The sequence below is a fragment of the Oncorhynchus clarkii genome, chromosome 17 (assembly GCF_045791955.1).
Source record: "Oncorhynchus clarkii lewisi isolate Uvic-CL-2024 chromosome 17, UVic_Ocla_1.0, whole genome shotgun sequence".
In the NCBI taxonomy this organism is placed as follows: Eukaryota; Metazoa; Chordata; class Actinopteri; order Salmoniformes; family Salmonidae; genus Oncorhynchus; species Oncorhynchus clarkii.
Window position 1 is genome coordinate 67,187,595 of NC_092163.1, and position 16,734 is coordinate 67,204,328.

A 16,734-nucleotide genomic window follows, 5' to 3' on the forward strand; every position below is an offset into this window, starting at 1 on the left:
TCAGCTGCAAAGTGGTAGGCCACACAAGCTCACAGAGAGGGACCGCCGAGTGCTCACAGAGAGGGACCGCCGAGTGCTGAAGCACGTGGTAAAAATAATCTGTCCTCGGTTGCAACAATTCACTACCGAGTTCCAAACTAACCTCTAGGATGCAACGTCAGCACAAGAACTGTTCGCCGGGAGCTTCATGAAATGGGTTTCCATGGCAGAGCAGTCGCACACAAGCCTAAGATCCCCATGCACAATGCCAAGCATTGGCTAGAGTGGTGTAAACCTCACTGCCATTGGACTCTGGAGCAGTGGAAATGTGTTCTTTGAGGTGATTAATCACTCTTCACCATCTGGCAGTCCAACAGACAAATCTAGGTTTGGCGGATGCCAGGAGAACACTACCTGCACCAATGCATAGTGGCAACTGTAAAGTTTGGTGAAGGAGGAATAATGGTCTGGGGCTGTCTTTCATGGTTTGGGCTAGGCCCCTTAGTTCCAGTAAAGGGAAATCTTATTGCTACAGCATACAATTACGTTCTAGACGATTCTGTGCTTCCAACTGTGTGGCAACCGTGTTTCAGCATGAAAATCCCCCCTTGCACAAAGCGAGCTCCATACATAAATGGTTTGTCAAGATCGGTGTGGAAGAACTTGACTGGCCTGCACAGAGCCCTGACCTCAACCCCCTTGAACACCCTTGTAATGGATTGGAACTCCGACTGAGAGCCAGGCCTAATCACCCAACATCATTGCCCGACCTCACAAATGCTCTTGTGGCTGAATGGAAGTCCCCGCTGCAATGTTCCAACATCTAGTGGAAAACCACCCCAGTAGAGTGGAGGCTGTTAAAGCAGCAAAAGGGGGACCAACTCCATATTAATATCCATGATTTTGGAATGAGATGTTCATCGAGCAGGTGTCCACATACTTTTAGTCATGCAGTGTATACAGTGCATTCAGAAAGTTTTCAGACCCCTTGACTTTTTCCACATTTTGTTACGTTACAGCCTTATTCTAAAATTGATGATATCTTATTTTCCTCTCCAATCCACACACAGTACCCCATAATGACAAAAACAAAAACAGGTTTTAGACATTTCTGTAAAAAACAATTTTTATTTTATTTTAATTATTCAAACCCTTGACTCAGTACTTTGATTAAGCACCTTTGGCAGCGATTACAGCCTCAATTCTTATTGTGTATGACGCTACAAGCTTGGCACACCTGTATTTGGGGAGTTTCTCCCATTCTTCTCTGCAGATCCTCTCAAGCTCTGTCAGGCTGGATGGGGAGCATCGCTGCACAGACATTTTCAGGTCTCCAGAGATGTTTGATTGGGTTAAAGTCCAGGCTCTGGCTGGACATTCAGAGATTTTGTCCCGAAGCCACTCCTGCATTGTCTTGGCTGTGTGCTTAGGGTGGTTTGTTGCTATGGGGTATTGTGTATAGATTGATGAGGAAAAACATTTATTTAATCAATTTTATAATAAGGATGTAACGTAACAAAATGTGTAAAAGGCAAGTGTTCTGAATACTTTCCGAATGCACTGTATAAACCCATTCAAATACCACATAAGCCTACGTTCTTGTAAGATAATAAACCAGTCTTCACATACCTGTTGAAGGGTTGTGAAATGAGTCATGAGTTTATTTGCATCCTGCTTTGCACAAACACAGTGGTTTAACACTCAATGATATGCAATATGCATCACTTCATGAGGCTATAGATAAAAATAAGGCATCTTGATGTGCTAGTCACACACACACACAAACACACACACATGCATATTGACGCCACACACACACACACACTCACACAGACACACACACACATCATTTTTGTACTGCACATTATTTACAGAGTGATAACAGACAGCAGTCTGGAAGCAGCCAAGCCCTTCACAGAGCATTTTCAATCTGCTTAACAGCTCTCACTGGTTGCAAAATGTTTTGATTATCCATGTTCAGTTTGTCTTGCCATTGTGGCTACAGTAAGTTAAAGGGAATCTCGAGAGACACTTGAAATCAATTACTGAAAAATGCACATATTTATTTGATTAATAAAATCCTCTTTTCTGTGGGGTCTGTTAAATTCAGTTATATTATTCATTGAATCAGGAACAAATTAGTTTGATAATTTTCTTTCCAGATGAAAAAAATAAACATCCTGAGAATAAAAGTTCATGTCCATTTAAAGTCCCTCAAGGTCATCCTATGGCTTGGTCTTATTGCAGATGGCAATAGTAATCACACAAAATTAAAATGTGATTAATTTATCTTTTTGGAATAGGTTTTATGACCTCTGTCTAGACATGTCCACTCTCCAATGTATTCTCCATTAAACAATAATTCTGCTGCTGTCTAACCTGGATGAGACTAACCTGGATAGACTAATCTATAAACTTCAAACCTTACTCTCTCAATGGGAATTAAAATCAAATCAAATCAAATCAAATCAAATTTTATTTGTCACATACACATGGTTAGCAGATGTTAATGCGAGTGTAGCGAAATGCTTGTGCTTCTAGTTCCGACAATGCAGTAATAACAAGTAATCTAACTAACAATTCCAAAACTACTGTCTTGTACACAGTGTAAGGGGATAAAGAATATGTACATAAGGATATATGAATGAGTGATGGTACAGAGCAGCATAGGCAAGATACAGTAGATGGTATCGGGTACAGTATGTACAAATGAGATGAGTATGTAAACAAAGTGGCATAGTATAGTATAAAGTGGCTAGTGATACATGTATTACATAAGGATACCGTCGATGATATAGAGTACAGTATATACGTATGCATATGAGATGAATAATGTAGGGTAAGTAACATTTATATAAGGTAGCATTGTTTAAAGTGGCTAGTGATATATTTACATCATTTCCCATCAATTCCCATTATTAAAGTGGCTGGAGTTGAGTCAGTGTCAGTGTGTTGGCAGCAGCCACTCAGTGTTAGTGGTGGCTGTTTAACAGTCTGATGGCCTTGAGATAGAAGCTGTTTTTCAGTCTCTCGGTCCCAGCTTTGATGCACCTGTACTGACCTCGCCTTCTGGATGATAGCGGGGTGAACAGGCAGTGGCTCGGGTGGTTGATGTCCTTGATGATCTTTATGGCCTTCCTGTGACATCGGGTGGTGTAGGTGTCCTGGAGGGCAGGTAGTTTGCCCCCGGTGATGCGTTGTGCAGACCTCACTACCCTCTGGAGAGCCTTACGGTTGAGGGCGGTGCAGTTGCCATACCAGGCGGTGATACAGCCCGCCAGGATGCTCTCGATTGTGCATCTGTAGAAGTTTGTGAGTGCTTTTGGTGACAAGCCGAATTTCTTCAGCCTCCTGAGGTTGAAGAGGCGCTGCTGCGCCTTCTTCACGATGCTGTCTGTGTGAGTGGACCAATTCAGTTTGTCTGTGATGTGTATGCCGAGGAACTTAAAACTTGCTACCCTCTCCACTACTGTTCCATCGATGTGGATAGGGGGGTGTTCCCTCTGCTGTTTCCTGAAGTCCACAATCATCTCCTTAGTTTTGTTGACGTTGAGTGTGAGGTTGTTTTCCTGACACCACACTCCGAGGGCCCTCACCTCCTCCCTGTAGGCCGTCTCATCGTTGTTGGTAATCAAGCCTACCACTGTTGTGTCGTCCGCAAACTTGATGATTGAGTTGGAGGCGTGCGTGGCCACGCAGTCGTGGGTGAACAGGGAGTACAGGAGAGGGCTCAGAACGCAACCTTGTGGGGCCCCAGTGTTGAGGATCAGCGGGGAGGAGATGTTGTTGCCTACCCTCACCACCTGGGGGCGGCCCGTCAGGAAGTCCAGTACCCAGTTGCACAGGGCGGGGTCGAGACCCAGGGTCTCGAGCTTGATGACGAGCTTGGAGGGTACTATGGTGTTGAATGCCGAGCTGTAGTCGATGAACAGCATTCTCACATAGGTATTCCTCTTGTCCAGATGGGTTAGGGCAGTGTGCAGTGTGGTTGAGATTGCATCGTCTGTGGACCTATTTGGGCGGTAAGCAAATTGGAGTGGGTCTAGGGTGTCAGGTAGGGTGGAGGTGATATGGTCCTTGACTAGTCTCTCAAAGCACTTCATGATGACGGATGTGAGTGCTACGGGGCGGTAGTCATTTAGCTCAGTTACCTTAGCTTTCTTGGGAACAGGAACAATGGTGGCCCTCTTGAAGCATGTGGGAACAGCAGACTGGTATAGGGATTGATTGAATATGTCCGTAAACACACCGGCCAGCTGGTCTGCGCATGCTCTGAGGGCGCGGCTGGGGATGCCATCTGGGCCTGCAGCCTTGCGAGGGTTAACACGTTTAAATGTCTTACTCACCTCGGCTGCAGTGAAGGAGAGACCGCATGTTTTCGTTGCAGGCCGTGTCAGTGGCACTGTATTGTCCTCAAAGCGGGCAAAAAAGTTATTTAGTCTGCCTGGGAGCAAGACATCCTGGTCCGTGACTGGGCTGGGTTTCTTCCTGTAGTCCGTGATTGACTGTAGACCCTGCCACATGCCTCTTGTGTCTGAGCCGTTGAATTGAGATTCTACTTTGTCTCTGTACTGGCGCTTAGCTTGTTTGATAGCCTTGCGGAGGGAATAGCTGCACTGTTTGTATTCGGTCATGTTACCAGACACCTTGCCCTGATTAAAAGCAGTGGTTCGCGCTTTCAGTTTCACACGAATGCTGCCATCAATCCACGGTTTCTGGTTAGGGAATGTTTTAATCGTTGCTATGGGAACGACATCTTCAACGCACGTTCTAATGAACTCGCACACCGAATCAGCGTATTCGTCAATGTTGTTATCTGACGCAATACGAAACATCTCCCAGTCCACGTGATGGAAGCAGTCTTGGAGTGTGGAGTCAGCTTGGTCGGACCAGCGTTGGACAGACCTCAGCGTGGGAGCCTCTTGTTTTAGTTTCTGTCTGTAGGCAGGGATCAACAAAATGGAGTCGTGGTCAGCTTTTCCGAAAGGGGGGCGGGGCAGGGCCTTATATGCGTCGCGGAAGTTAGAGTAACAATGGTCCAAGGTCTTTCCTCCCCTGGTTGCGCAATCGATATGCTGATAAAATTTGGGGAGTCTTGTTTTCAGATTAGCCTTGTTAAAATCCCCAGCTACAATGAATGCAGCCTCCGGATAAATTGTTTCCAGTTTGCAGAGAGTTAAATAAAGTTCGTTCAGAGCCATCGATGTGTCTGCTTGGGGGGGGATATATACGGCTGTGATTATAATCGAAGAGAATTCTCTTGGTAGATAATGCGGTCTACATTTGATTGTGAGGAATTCTAAATCAGGTGAACAGAAGGATTTGAGTTCCTGTATGTTTCTTTCATCGCACCATGTCACGTTAGTCATAAGGCATACGCCCCCGCCCCTCTTTTTACCAGAAAGATGTTTTTTCCTGTCTGCGCGATGCGTGGAGAAACCTGTTGGCTGCACCGCTTCGGATAGCGTCTCTCCAGTAAGCCACGTTTCCGTGAAGCAAAGAACGTTACAGTCTCTGATGTCCCTCTGGAATGCTACCCTTGCTCGGATTTCATCAACCTTGTTGTCAAGAGACTGGACATTGGCAAGAAGAATGCTAGGGAGTGGTGTGCGCTGTGCCCGTCTCCGGAGTCTGACCAGAAGACCGCCTCGTTTCCCTCTCTTTCGGAGTCGTTTTTTTGGGTTGCTGCATAGGATCCACTCCGTTGTCCTGTTTGTAAGGCAGAACACAGGATCCGCGTCGCGAAAAACATATTCTTGGTCGTACTGATGGTGAGTTGATGCTGATCTTATATTCAGTAGTTCTTCTCGACTGTATGTAATGAAACCTAAGATGACCTGGGGTACTAATGTAAGAAATAACACGTAAAAAAACAAAAAACTGCATAGTTTCCTAGGAACGCGAAGCGAGGCGGCCATCTCTGTCGGCGCCGGAAGTAATCTAAGGAACCTGAGTATGACCACATTCAAATTAGATGAAAATATCTCTCTCTCTTATAACCTGCATTTTGCATGAGAAATGGGGAAGCATGTGTGAATATCACAATAATAAATGCAGTCCCCAATTTGAGCCTGGTGGGAATTCAGAGCGCTGTAGCACCCAGCGGCAGTATACCCGGGTGCTTTCACCTGACAGGTTTCCTCTGCCACATATCATGCAGATGTATAAAACTAGAATCTTGTGCTGGGAAATATATATACATTTGAAATCGGAAGTTTACATACACCTTAGCCAAATATATTTAAACTCAGTTTTTCACAATTCCTGACATTTAATCCTAGTAAAAATTCCATGTCTTAGGTCAGTTAGGATCACCACTTTATTTTAAGAATGTGAAATGTCAGAATAATAGTAGAGAATTATTTATTTCATATTTAATTTTTTCATCACATTCCCAGTGGGTCAGAAGTTTACATATACTCAATTGGTATTTGTTACCATTGCCTTTAAATTGTTTAACTTGGGTCAAACGTTTCAGGTTCGCTTCCACAAGCTTCCCACAATAAGTTGGGTGAATTGTGGCCCATTCCTATTTACAGAGCTGGTGTAACTGAGTCAGGTTTGTAGGCCTCCTTGCTCGCACACACTTTTTCAGTTCTGCCCACAACTTTTCTACAAGATTGAGGTCAGGGCTTTGTGATACCTTGACTTTGTTGTCCTTAAGCCATTTTGCCACAACTTTGGAAGTATGGTTGGGGTTGTTGTCCATTTGGAAGACCCATTTGCGACCAAGCTTTAACTTCCTGACTGATGTCTTGAGATGTTGCTTCAATATATCCACATAATTTTGTTTCCTCATGATGCCAAATATTTTGTGAAGTGCACCAGTCCCTTCTGCAGCAAAGCATCACCACAACATGATGCTGCCACCCCCGTGCTTTACAGTTGGGATGGTATTCTTTGGCTTGCAAGCCTCCCCCTTTTTCTTCCAAACATAACGAATGTCATTATGGCCAAACAGTTCTATTTTTGTTTCATCAGACCAGAAAAGTACGATCTTTGTCCCCATGTGCTGTTGCAAACCGTAGTCTGGCTTTTTTATGGTGGTTTTGGAGCAGTGGCTTCTTCCTTGCTGAGTGGCCTTTCAGGTTATGTCGATATTAGACTCGTTTTACTGTGGATATAGACACGTTTGTACCTGTTTCCTCCAGCATCTTCACAATGCCCTTTGCTGTTGTTCTGGGATTGATTTGCACTTTTCGCAACAACGTATGCTCATTTCTAGGAGACTTTTTACCTGTACTGTAGAATATGATGTACAGTTCACTATACACTGAGTATACCAAACATTACAAACACTTTCCTAATATTGAGTTGTACAATCCACCCCCTTTTGCCCTCAGAACAGCCTCAATTCATCAGTGCATGGACTCTACAAGGTGTGGAAAGCATTTCACATGGATGCTGTTTCAGTGTTGACTCCAATGCTTCCCACAGTTGTGTCAAGTTGGCTGGATGTATTTTGGGTGGTGGACCATTGTTGATACACATGGGGAACTGTTTTTGACACAAACTGGTGCACCTGGCACCTACTACAGAACCATACCCCGTTCTGACTGTCAAATCTGTTGCATAGGTGATATGAGTTTAGACTTGAGGTAACTCACTGCAAGCTATCTTCAGTCGTTGAATTTACGTACATTATTTTGCCAAATCGTTTTTGCAACAGGCATAGTTTGAAAACAGGAAGAAAATATTTTAGGTTTGCAGGGGGAACTGTATTGTGGTTTTTGTTTTGAAATGCATTTTGTCACATTACCTTATCAGTCACGTCACATCTCCAGCATGCTTTTCAGTTTTTCCTCAGGGGAGGTACCTTAGAGAAGATCCCAAACACGTAACAACAAAATAATGTGTTCATTAACAATGCAAAGTTCTAGGGAAAACAGAGTTAATCTTTCCCCCAAAAATGTCTGAATGACTGCTCACAGGATATCTGAAGCATGTCATTTAACAAATTGTGCAATTTGAGAGGGTAGCACAAAAGCTATGGTCACAAACACAGGAAATCATTCCACCAGTAAGGTATTTTGGCTGTTATTGTTTATTTAAACATTGCATTGAATAATGCAAATTGTCGTGTTTTGAGTGGTTTTGTTATGTACTGCACAATGTAGCATCGATACATCCTGCTTCTAAAAAGCTTTTCTATTCCGGACACAAAATAAGTGGCCTGGTTCTCCATTGTACATGGCAATACACACCCCTACCGCATGCCAATAAGAACATTGACCTTTGATGTTTTAAACAATTCAGGAATCAGCCATTAGTATATTTTAGCCAGGTTAGCCACAGGCAGGTGTTAAATACATTCGGCTTTTGTTTGTTTGTTTCAAAATGACTCCACAGACAGTCCACAGTCATGTCTTGATGGATCTTGTTACAGTATGTCTGCTGCTACTGCAGCCTATAGTGAAAATGGCTGGAGATTGGAAGGGTAATGTGGTGTATAACCCTTGAATCACATCTAATCACATTGGCTGCGTTTAGACGGGCAGCCAAATTCAGATTTTTTTCTTCACTAATTGGTCTTTTAACCAATCAGATCAGCTCTGAAAAAGATCTGATGTGAAATGTGATTGGTCAAACAACCAGTTTGTGTAAAAGAGATCAGATTTGGGCTGCCTGTGTAAATGCAGCCATTCTAGGCCAAAGGTAAGAATGGTTGCAGATGCAGTCACTTATTCTTTATCCCATGGCTTAATGACACTAAAGGCTTTGTGAAGTCATGCACAGATAGCCCATTGGATTCCCAGCTGCCCATGGAGTAATGGAGATTTCCATTCTGTGTGTCATTTTAGTGAGAGAATACAAACCACAGCCAAGGAAGGCTAACTGCACAACTAAATGCTTAAACGTCAACAAGGACACAACTACTCCAATAGAACTCTTGGAAAATAGGACTCAAGTTGACAAAAGGCAAATTAAAATGTGTCCCCGACTGTTGTTAGGTATAAATCAGTAGCTATCCTATTACTGCCTAAATAGCTTTTGAAGACACGTCTCACCTCCAATAACTCTTTTCTCTGCCATGGTGCTGTGACAGGCAGAATTCATTTATATGTTTTGTCTGCTTGGGGTTTGGCCCTCTAATGGTTTTACCAGGGCTGGTCTGTTTGCTGCCTCTGACTAATTGTCTGTTTTTCAAGCAGGTTTGATGTCTGAGTCTGCGTGTAAGCTGAGTGTTGTTTTGTCCTGACTGTGTGTCCCCTATAGAGAGCAGTGTCCTGCAGAGCCCAGTGTTCACCAAGCAGCCTGGCAGCATTGTGTTTCCTGTTGACTCCCAGGAAAACAACAGAGACGTGGTGTTCAGCTGTGAGGCCCAGGGAAGCCCATCTCCCCTTTATCGGTGAGTATACACTGAGTGTAAGAAACATTAGGAACACCTTCCAAATAAAGAGTTGCACCCCCTTTTTGTCATCAGCCTTAATTTGAGAAGGCGTTCCACAGTGATGCTTGCCCATGTTGACTCCAATGCTTCCCACAGTTGAGTTAAGTTGGCTGGATGTCCTTTGGGTGGTGGACCATTCCTGATACACATGGGAAACTGTTCTTGAGTGTGAAAAATACAGCAGCGTTGCAGTTCTTGACACACTCAAACACCTACTACCATACCCAGTTCAAATGCACTTAAATCTTTTTTCTTGCCCATTCGCACTCTAAATGGCATACATACACAACCCATGTCTCAAGGCTTAAAAATCATTCTTTAACCTTTTTCCTCCCCTTCATCTACACTGATTGAAGAGCATTTAACAAGTGACAATAAGGGATAATAGCTTTCACCTGGATTCAAATCAAACGTGTTTGGTCACATGCGCCGAATACAACAGGTGTAGACTTTACATTGAAATGCTTACTTACGAGCCCATTCCCAACAGTGCAGAGTTAAAAAGTGAGACTATTTGATAAATAAAAACGGAAATAGTAACACAATAAAAACAATAATGAGGCTATATACAAGGAGTACCAGTACCGAGTCAATGTGCAGGGGTACGAGGTAGTTGAGGTAATTGAGGTAATACAGTATGTACGTGTGTAGGTGGGTAGGGGTAAAAGTGACTAGGCAATCAGGATATATAATAAACAGAATAGCAGCAGGGAATGTGAAGTGTGTGTGTGTGTGTGTGTGTGTGTGTGTGTGTGTGTGTGTGTGTGTGTGTGTGTGTGTGTGTGTGTGTGTGTGTGTGTGTGTGTGTGTGTGTGTGTGTGTGTGTTGGAGTGTCAGTGTAGTATGTGTGAGTCTAGTGAGTGTGCATAGAGCCGGTGCAAGGGATTCAGTGCAAAACAATTAAGATAAATAGAGAGGGTCAATGTAAATTGTCTGGGTAGCCATTTGATTAACTGTTCAGCAGTCTTGTGGCTTGGGTTTAGAATATTTTTACGTGCGTTTTGGTCACAGACTTGGCAGAGAACAGTCTACGACTTGGGTGGCTGGAGTCTTTAACAATATCTAGGGCATTCCTCAGACACCGCCTAGTATAGAGGTCCTGGATATAAGGGAGTTTGGACCCAGTGATGTACTGGGTCATACGCACTACCCTCTGTAGCACCTTGCAGTCAGATGCCGAGCAGTTGCCATACCAAACGGTGATGCAGCCAGTCAAGATGCTCTCAATGGTACAGCTGTAGAACCTTTTGAGGATCTGTGGGCCCATGACAAATCTTTTCAGCCTAATGAGGAGGAAGAGGTGTTGTTGTGTCCTCTTCATGATTGTGTTTGTGTGTTTGGACCATGATAGGTCCTTAGTGCTGTGGACACCAAGGAACTTGAAGCTCTCGACCCACTCTACTTCAGCCACGTCGATGTGAATGGGGCATGTTCAGCCCTCCGTTTCCTGCAGTCCACAATAAGGTTCTTTGTCTTGCCCACATTGAGGAAGAGGTTGTTGTCCTGGCACACTTCCATGTCTCTGGCCTACCACTGTCATGTCATATGCAAATGTAATAAATGTGTTGGAGTCGTGGGCGGCCACGCAATCATGGGGGAACAGGGAGCACAGGAGGGGACTGAGCACGCACCCCTGAGGGGCCCCCCTGTTGAAGTTCAGCATGGCGGAAGTGTTGTTGCCTACCCTCACCAGCTGGGGGCGGCCCGTCAGGATTCTCCAGGATCCAGTTGCAGAGGGAGGTGTTGTCCCAGGGTCTTTGGATCAGGGATAAGCTTGGAAGGCACTATGGTGTTGAACGCTGAGTTGTCGTAATTGAACAGCATTCTCATGTAGGTGTTCCTTTTTTCCAGGTGGGAAAGGGCAGTGTGGAGTGCAATCTGTGGATCTGTTGCGGTATGCAAATTGGAGTGGGTCGAGGGTTTCGGGGATGATGGTGTTGATGTGAGCCATGACCAGCCTTTCAAAGCATTTCATGGCTTCAGGTGTGAGTGCTACAGGACAGTAGTCATTTAGACAGGTTACCAGGTTACCTTGGCATTCTCAAGCTCAGGGACTATGATGGTTTGCTTGAAACATGTAGGTATTACAGTCCGGGTCAGAGAGCGATTGAAAATGTCCGTGAAGACAATTGCCAATTGGTTTGCGCATGCTCTGAGTACGCGTCCTGGTAATCTTACACACATCGGCTACGGAGAGCGTGATCATACAGACGTCCAGAAGAGCTGGTCTTCTCACGCATGGTTCAATGATGCTTGCCTCGAAGCGACAATAGAAGGCATTTAGCTCACCTGGTAGGCTCGCTTCTCTGGGCAGCTCTCGTCTGGGTTTCCCTTTGTAATCCATGATAGTTTGCAAGTCCTGCCACATCCGACGAGCATCAGAGCCGCTGAAGTAGGATTCAATCTTAGTCCTGTATTGAGGCTTTTCCTGTTTGATGGTTCATCGGAGGGTGTAGTGGGATTTGTTATAAGCGTCCGGATTAATGTCCTGCTCCTTGAAAGTGGCAGCTTTAGCCTTTAGCTTAATGCGGATGTTGCCTGTAATCCATGGCTTCTGGTTGGGATATGTATGTATGGTCACTGTGGGGACAACGTCATCGATGCATTTATAAATGAAGCAAGTAACTGATGTGCTAAATTCCTCAATGCCATCGGATGAATCCCGGAACATATTCCAGTCTGTGCTAGTGTTAGCAGTTGATGTTACTCTTCAATAACACAGACCCCAAAGCAAATCAAGGGGAGGAAATAGGTTTATTCTTATTCAAAGAGGACGAATCATGTGGGGAGGTAGATGTTCATGCTCCCCTGTCCTCAGTGATTCTCTCCTGAGGTTCTCTCCTGTGGTTCTCTCCACAGAACAATGGGACAGGTTGTAGTTTTTTTTACCCAGCCCTAGCCTGTGGTTGACCAATTATAATTCCTTGCAATAAAACTGGGCCAATGGCCAAAAAAACAAGTATCCAATTTCAGATTGGACCAATGAGAACATGCCACACATAGCTAGCTATATGTTCAGGACTGACATTCCTAACAGATGTTGAACTGAAAACCAACTATTTTAATTTATAATTCCCTACTGACTGTTAGTACTCTATTGACTTTTAGTACTCTTGTTCTCTCATCCTCTGCGTTGTGTATTTATCTTCGAAACATTCTTACACTAGCGAACACTCCTGTAGCTTAGTATCCACTTCATTGTACCACTTCCGTATTGAGCGCGTCACTGATACATCCTATTTGAGTTTTTTGCTTGTAAGCAGGAATCAAGAGGATAGAGTTATGGTCCGAATGCTAAATGGGGGGCGGGGGAGAGCTCTTTATGTGTCTCTGTCTGTGGAATATCAGAGAAAAATGATGTATTTACCCTGATTTATTTGATATTAATGGTTAACAAGTAATATTTAACTAATAGTAAGACATTTCTGTCCTGCTAGTGTTTGTGTTTTTGTATGGTCTCCACTCTAGTTCTCTGCAGCTAATCTGGGCATAAGGTCACCAGAGATGGCTTAAGCTGACAAATGAGTTAAAGACTGCATTACATAGACAAGAATGCATTTTACTAGGGATAGCTTACGAGTTTATAACAATCTCTCATTGTCTCAAAATCATCCTTGCAACTGGGAAACTAAGCCAAGGTAGGGTTAAGACAACAACCCCGTGCAGATAAGAACAGAATGTGGCTTATGATGCTCCTTAGTCTGCATGGGAGGGGTTGAACCAACCATGACTGAGCATTGTTAGTGTCAGCTATATATAGTACTCTGCATTTGTGTAAAGGTTAGGTTACTCGGTCCAACACTCAAGGGTGTGGGGTCAACCAGCCTTATTATTGCAATAATTAATCAATATTGAATAAAGTTGATTGTTTGAAGAAATGGTAAAGTGAAATGAGAGAGAATGAATTTCAGATTTCCTGCAGTAAAATCACTGGTCACTGGGAGCGCCACCTCTGGATGAGCATTTTCTTGTTTGCTTACGGCCCTATACAGCTTGTTGAGTGCGGTCTTAGTGCCATCATCGGTTTGTGGTGGTGAATAGACAGCTATGAAAAATAGTAAATAGTGTGGTCTACAGCTTATCATGTGGTATTCAAACTCAGGTAAGCAGATCCTTGAGAATTCCTTAATATTAGAGATTGCGCACCAGCTATAGTTAATAAAGAGACACACACCACCAAATCAAATGTATTTATATAGCCCTTCTTACATCAGATGATATCTCAAAGTGCTGTACTAAAACCCCAAACAGCAAGCAATGCAGGTGTAGAAGCACAGTGGCTAGGAAAAACTCCCTAGAAAGGCCAAAACCTAGGAAGAAACCTAGAGAGGAACCAGGCTATGAGGGGTGGACAGTACTCTTCTGGCTGTGCCGGGTGGAGATTATAACAGAACATGGCCAAGATGTTCAAATGTTCATAAATGACCAGCATGGTCAAATAATAATAATCACAGTAGTTGTTGAGGGTGCAGCAAGTCCACACCTCAGGAGTAAATGTCAGTTGTATTTTCATAGCCGATCATTAAGAGTATCTCTACCGCTCCTGCTGTCTCTAGAGAGTTGAAAACAGCAGGTCTGGGACAGGTAGCATGTCCGGTGAACAGGTCAGGGTTCCATAGCCGCAGGCAGAACAGTTGAAACTGGAGCAGCAGCACGGCCAGGTGGACTGGGGACAGCAAGGAGTCATCATGCCAGGTAGTCCTGAGGCATGGTCCTAGGGCTCAGGTCCTCCAAGAGAGAGAAAGAGAGAATTAGAGAGAGCATACTTAAATTCACACAGGACACCAGATAGGACAGGAGAAGTACTCCAGATATAACTGACCCTAGCCCCCCGACACAAACTACTGCAGCATAAATACTGGAGGCGTCAGGAGACACTGTGGCCCCATCCGATGATGCCCCCGGACAGGGCCAAACAGGCAGGATATAACCCCACCCACTTTGCCAAAGCACAGCCCCCACACCACTAGAGGGATATCTTCAACCACCAACTTACCATCCTGAGATAAGGCCGAGTATAGCCCACAAAGATCTCTGCCACAGCACAACCCAGACAGGAAGATCACGTCAGTGACTCAACCCACTCAAGTGACGCACCCCTCATAGGGACGGCATGGAAGAGCACCAGTAAGCCAGTGAATCAGCCCCTGTAATAGGGTTAGAGGCAGAGAATCCCAGTGGAGAGAGGGGAACCAGCCAGGCAGAGACAGCAAGGGCGGTTCGTTGCTCCAGAGCCTTTCCGTTCACCTTCACACTCCTGGGCCAGACTACACTCAATCATATGACCCACTGAAGAGATGAGTCTTCAGTAAAGACTTAAAGGTTGAGACCGAGTCTGCATCTCTCACATGGGTAGGCAGACCATTCCATAAAAATGGAGCTCTATAGGAGAAAGCCCTGCCTCCAGCTGTATGCTTAGAAATTCTAGGGACAATTCGGAGGCCTGCGTCTTGTGACCGTAGCAAACGTGTAGGTATGTACAGCAGGACACCATGCAGTCATGGGTGAACTGGGAGTATAGGATGGGGCTGAGCATGCAACCTTGTGTGGCCCCAGTGTTGAGGATCAGTGAGGTGGAGGTTATATTTCCTCCCTTCACCACCTGGGGGTGGCCCGTCAGGAATTCTAGGACCCAGTTGCACAGGGTGGGTTCAGACCCAGGGCCTCAAGCCTAATGAGGAGCTTGTAGGGTACTATGGTGTTGAATGCTAAGCTATAGTCAATGAACAGCATTCTTACATACAGTGGGGCAAAAAAAGTATTTAGTCAGCCACCAATTGTGCAAGTTCTCCCACTTAAAAAGATCAGAGGCCTGTAAGGTCTGTGAGGCCTGTGAGGCCTTTTCATCATAGGTACACTTCAACTATGACAGACAGAATTAGAAGAAAAAAAATCCAGCAATTCACATTGTAGGATTTTTAATGAATTTATTTGCAAATTATGGTGGAAAATAAGTATTTGGTCACCTACAAACAAGCAAGATTTCTGGCTCTCACAGACCTGTAACTTCTTCTTTAAGAGGCTCATCTGTCCTCCACTCGTTACCTGTATTAATGGCACCTGTTTGAACTTGCTATCAGTATAAAAGACACCTGTCCACAACCTCAAACAGTCACACTCCAAACTCCACTATGGCCAAGACCAAAGAGCTTTTAAAGGACACCAGAAACAAAATTGTAGACCTGCACCAGGCTGGGAAGACTGAATCTGCAATAGCTAAGCAGCTTGGTTTGAAGAAGTCAACTGTGGGAGCAATTATTAGGAAATGGAAGACATACAAGACCACTGATAATCTCACTTGATCTGGGGCTCCATGCAAGATCTCACCCAGTGGGGTCAAAATTATCACCAGAACGGTGAGCAAAAATCCCAGAACCACACGGGGGGACCTAGTGAATGACCTGCAGAGAGCTGGGACCAAAGTAACAAAGCCTACCATCAGCAAGGGCATTGAAGATGAAACGTGGCTGGGTCTTTCAGCATGACAATGATCCCACACACCGCCCGGGCAATGAAGGAGTGGCTTTGTAAGAAGCATTTCAAGGTCCTGGAGTGGCCTAGCCAGTCTCCAGATCTCAACCCCATAGAAAATCTTTGGAGGGAGTTGAAAGTCTGTGTTGCCCAGCAAAAGCCCCAAAACATCACTGCTCTAGAGGAGATCTGCATGGAGGAATGGGCCAAAATACCAGCAACAGTGTGTGAAAACCTTGTGAAGACTTACAGAAAACATTTGACCTCTGTCATTGCCAACAAAGGGTATATAACAAAGTATTGAGATAACAAAAGTTTATTGACCAAATACTTATTTTCCACCATATTTTGCAAATAAATTAATTAAAATCCTACAACATGATTTTCTGGAATTTTTTTCTCATTTTGTCTGTCATAGTTGAAGTGTACCTATGATGAAAATTACTGACCTCTCATCTTTTTAAGAAGGAGAACTTGCACAATTGGTGGCTGACTAAATACTTTTTTGCCCCACTGTAGGTATTCCTCTTGTCCAGATGGCAGTCTGCAGTGTTATGGTGATTGCATTGTCTGTGAATCTATTGGGACAGTAAGCAAATTGAAGTGGGTCTAGAGTTGCAGGTAAGGTAGAGGTGATAGGATCCTATCAGTTACCTTTGCCTTCTTGGGTACAGAAAAATGGTGGCCATCTTGAACCATATGGGGACAGCAGACTGGGATAGGAAGAGATTGAATATCCCCATAAACACACCAGCCAGCTGGTCTGCGCATGCTCTGGGGACGCGGCTAGGGATGCCGTCTGGGCATGCAGCCTTGCGAGGGTTAACACGTTTAAATGTTTTACTCACGTCGGCCACAACAAGGAGAACCCACAGTCCTTGGTAGCGGGCGAA

The 16,734-nt window shown here is 44.5% G+C and overlaps 1 protein-coding gene across 1 annotated transcript in view; it reads left to right on the forward strand.

The window, feature by feature from the left end:
• LOC139371295 (contactin-4-like) overlaps positions 1-16,734 on the forward strand; it is a 227,907-nt gene that overhangs the window by 67,530 nt on the left and 143,643 nt on the right. The window contains exon 3 of the mRNA XM_071111598.1: positions 9,196-9,328. Within this exon, the coding sequence (XP_070967699.1) occupies positions 9,196-9,328 (133 nt within the window). The remainder of the gene's footprint in view (positions 1-9,195; positions 9,329-16,734) is intronic.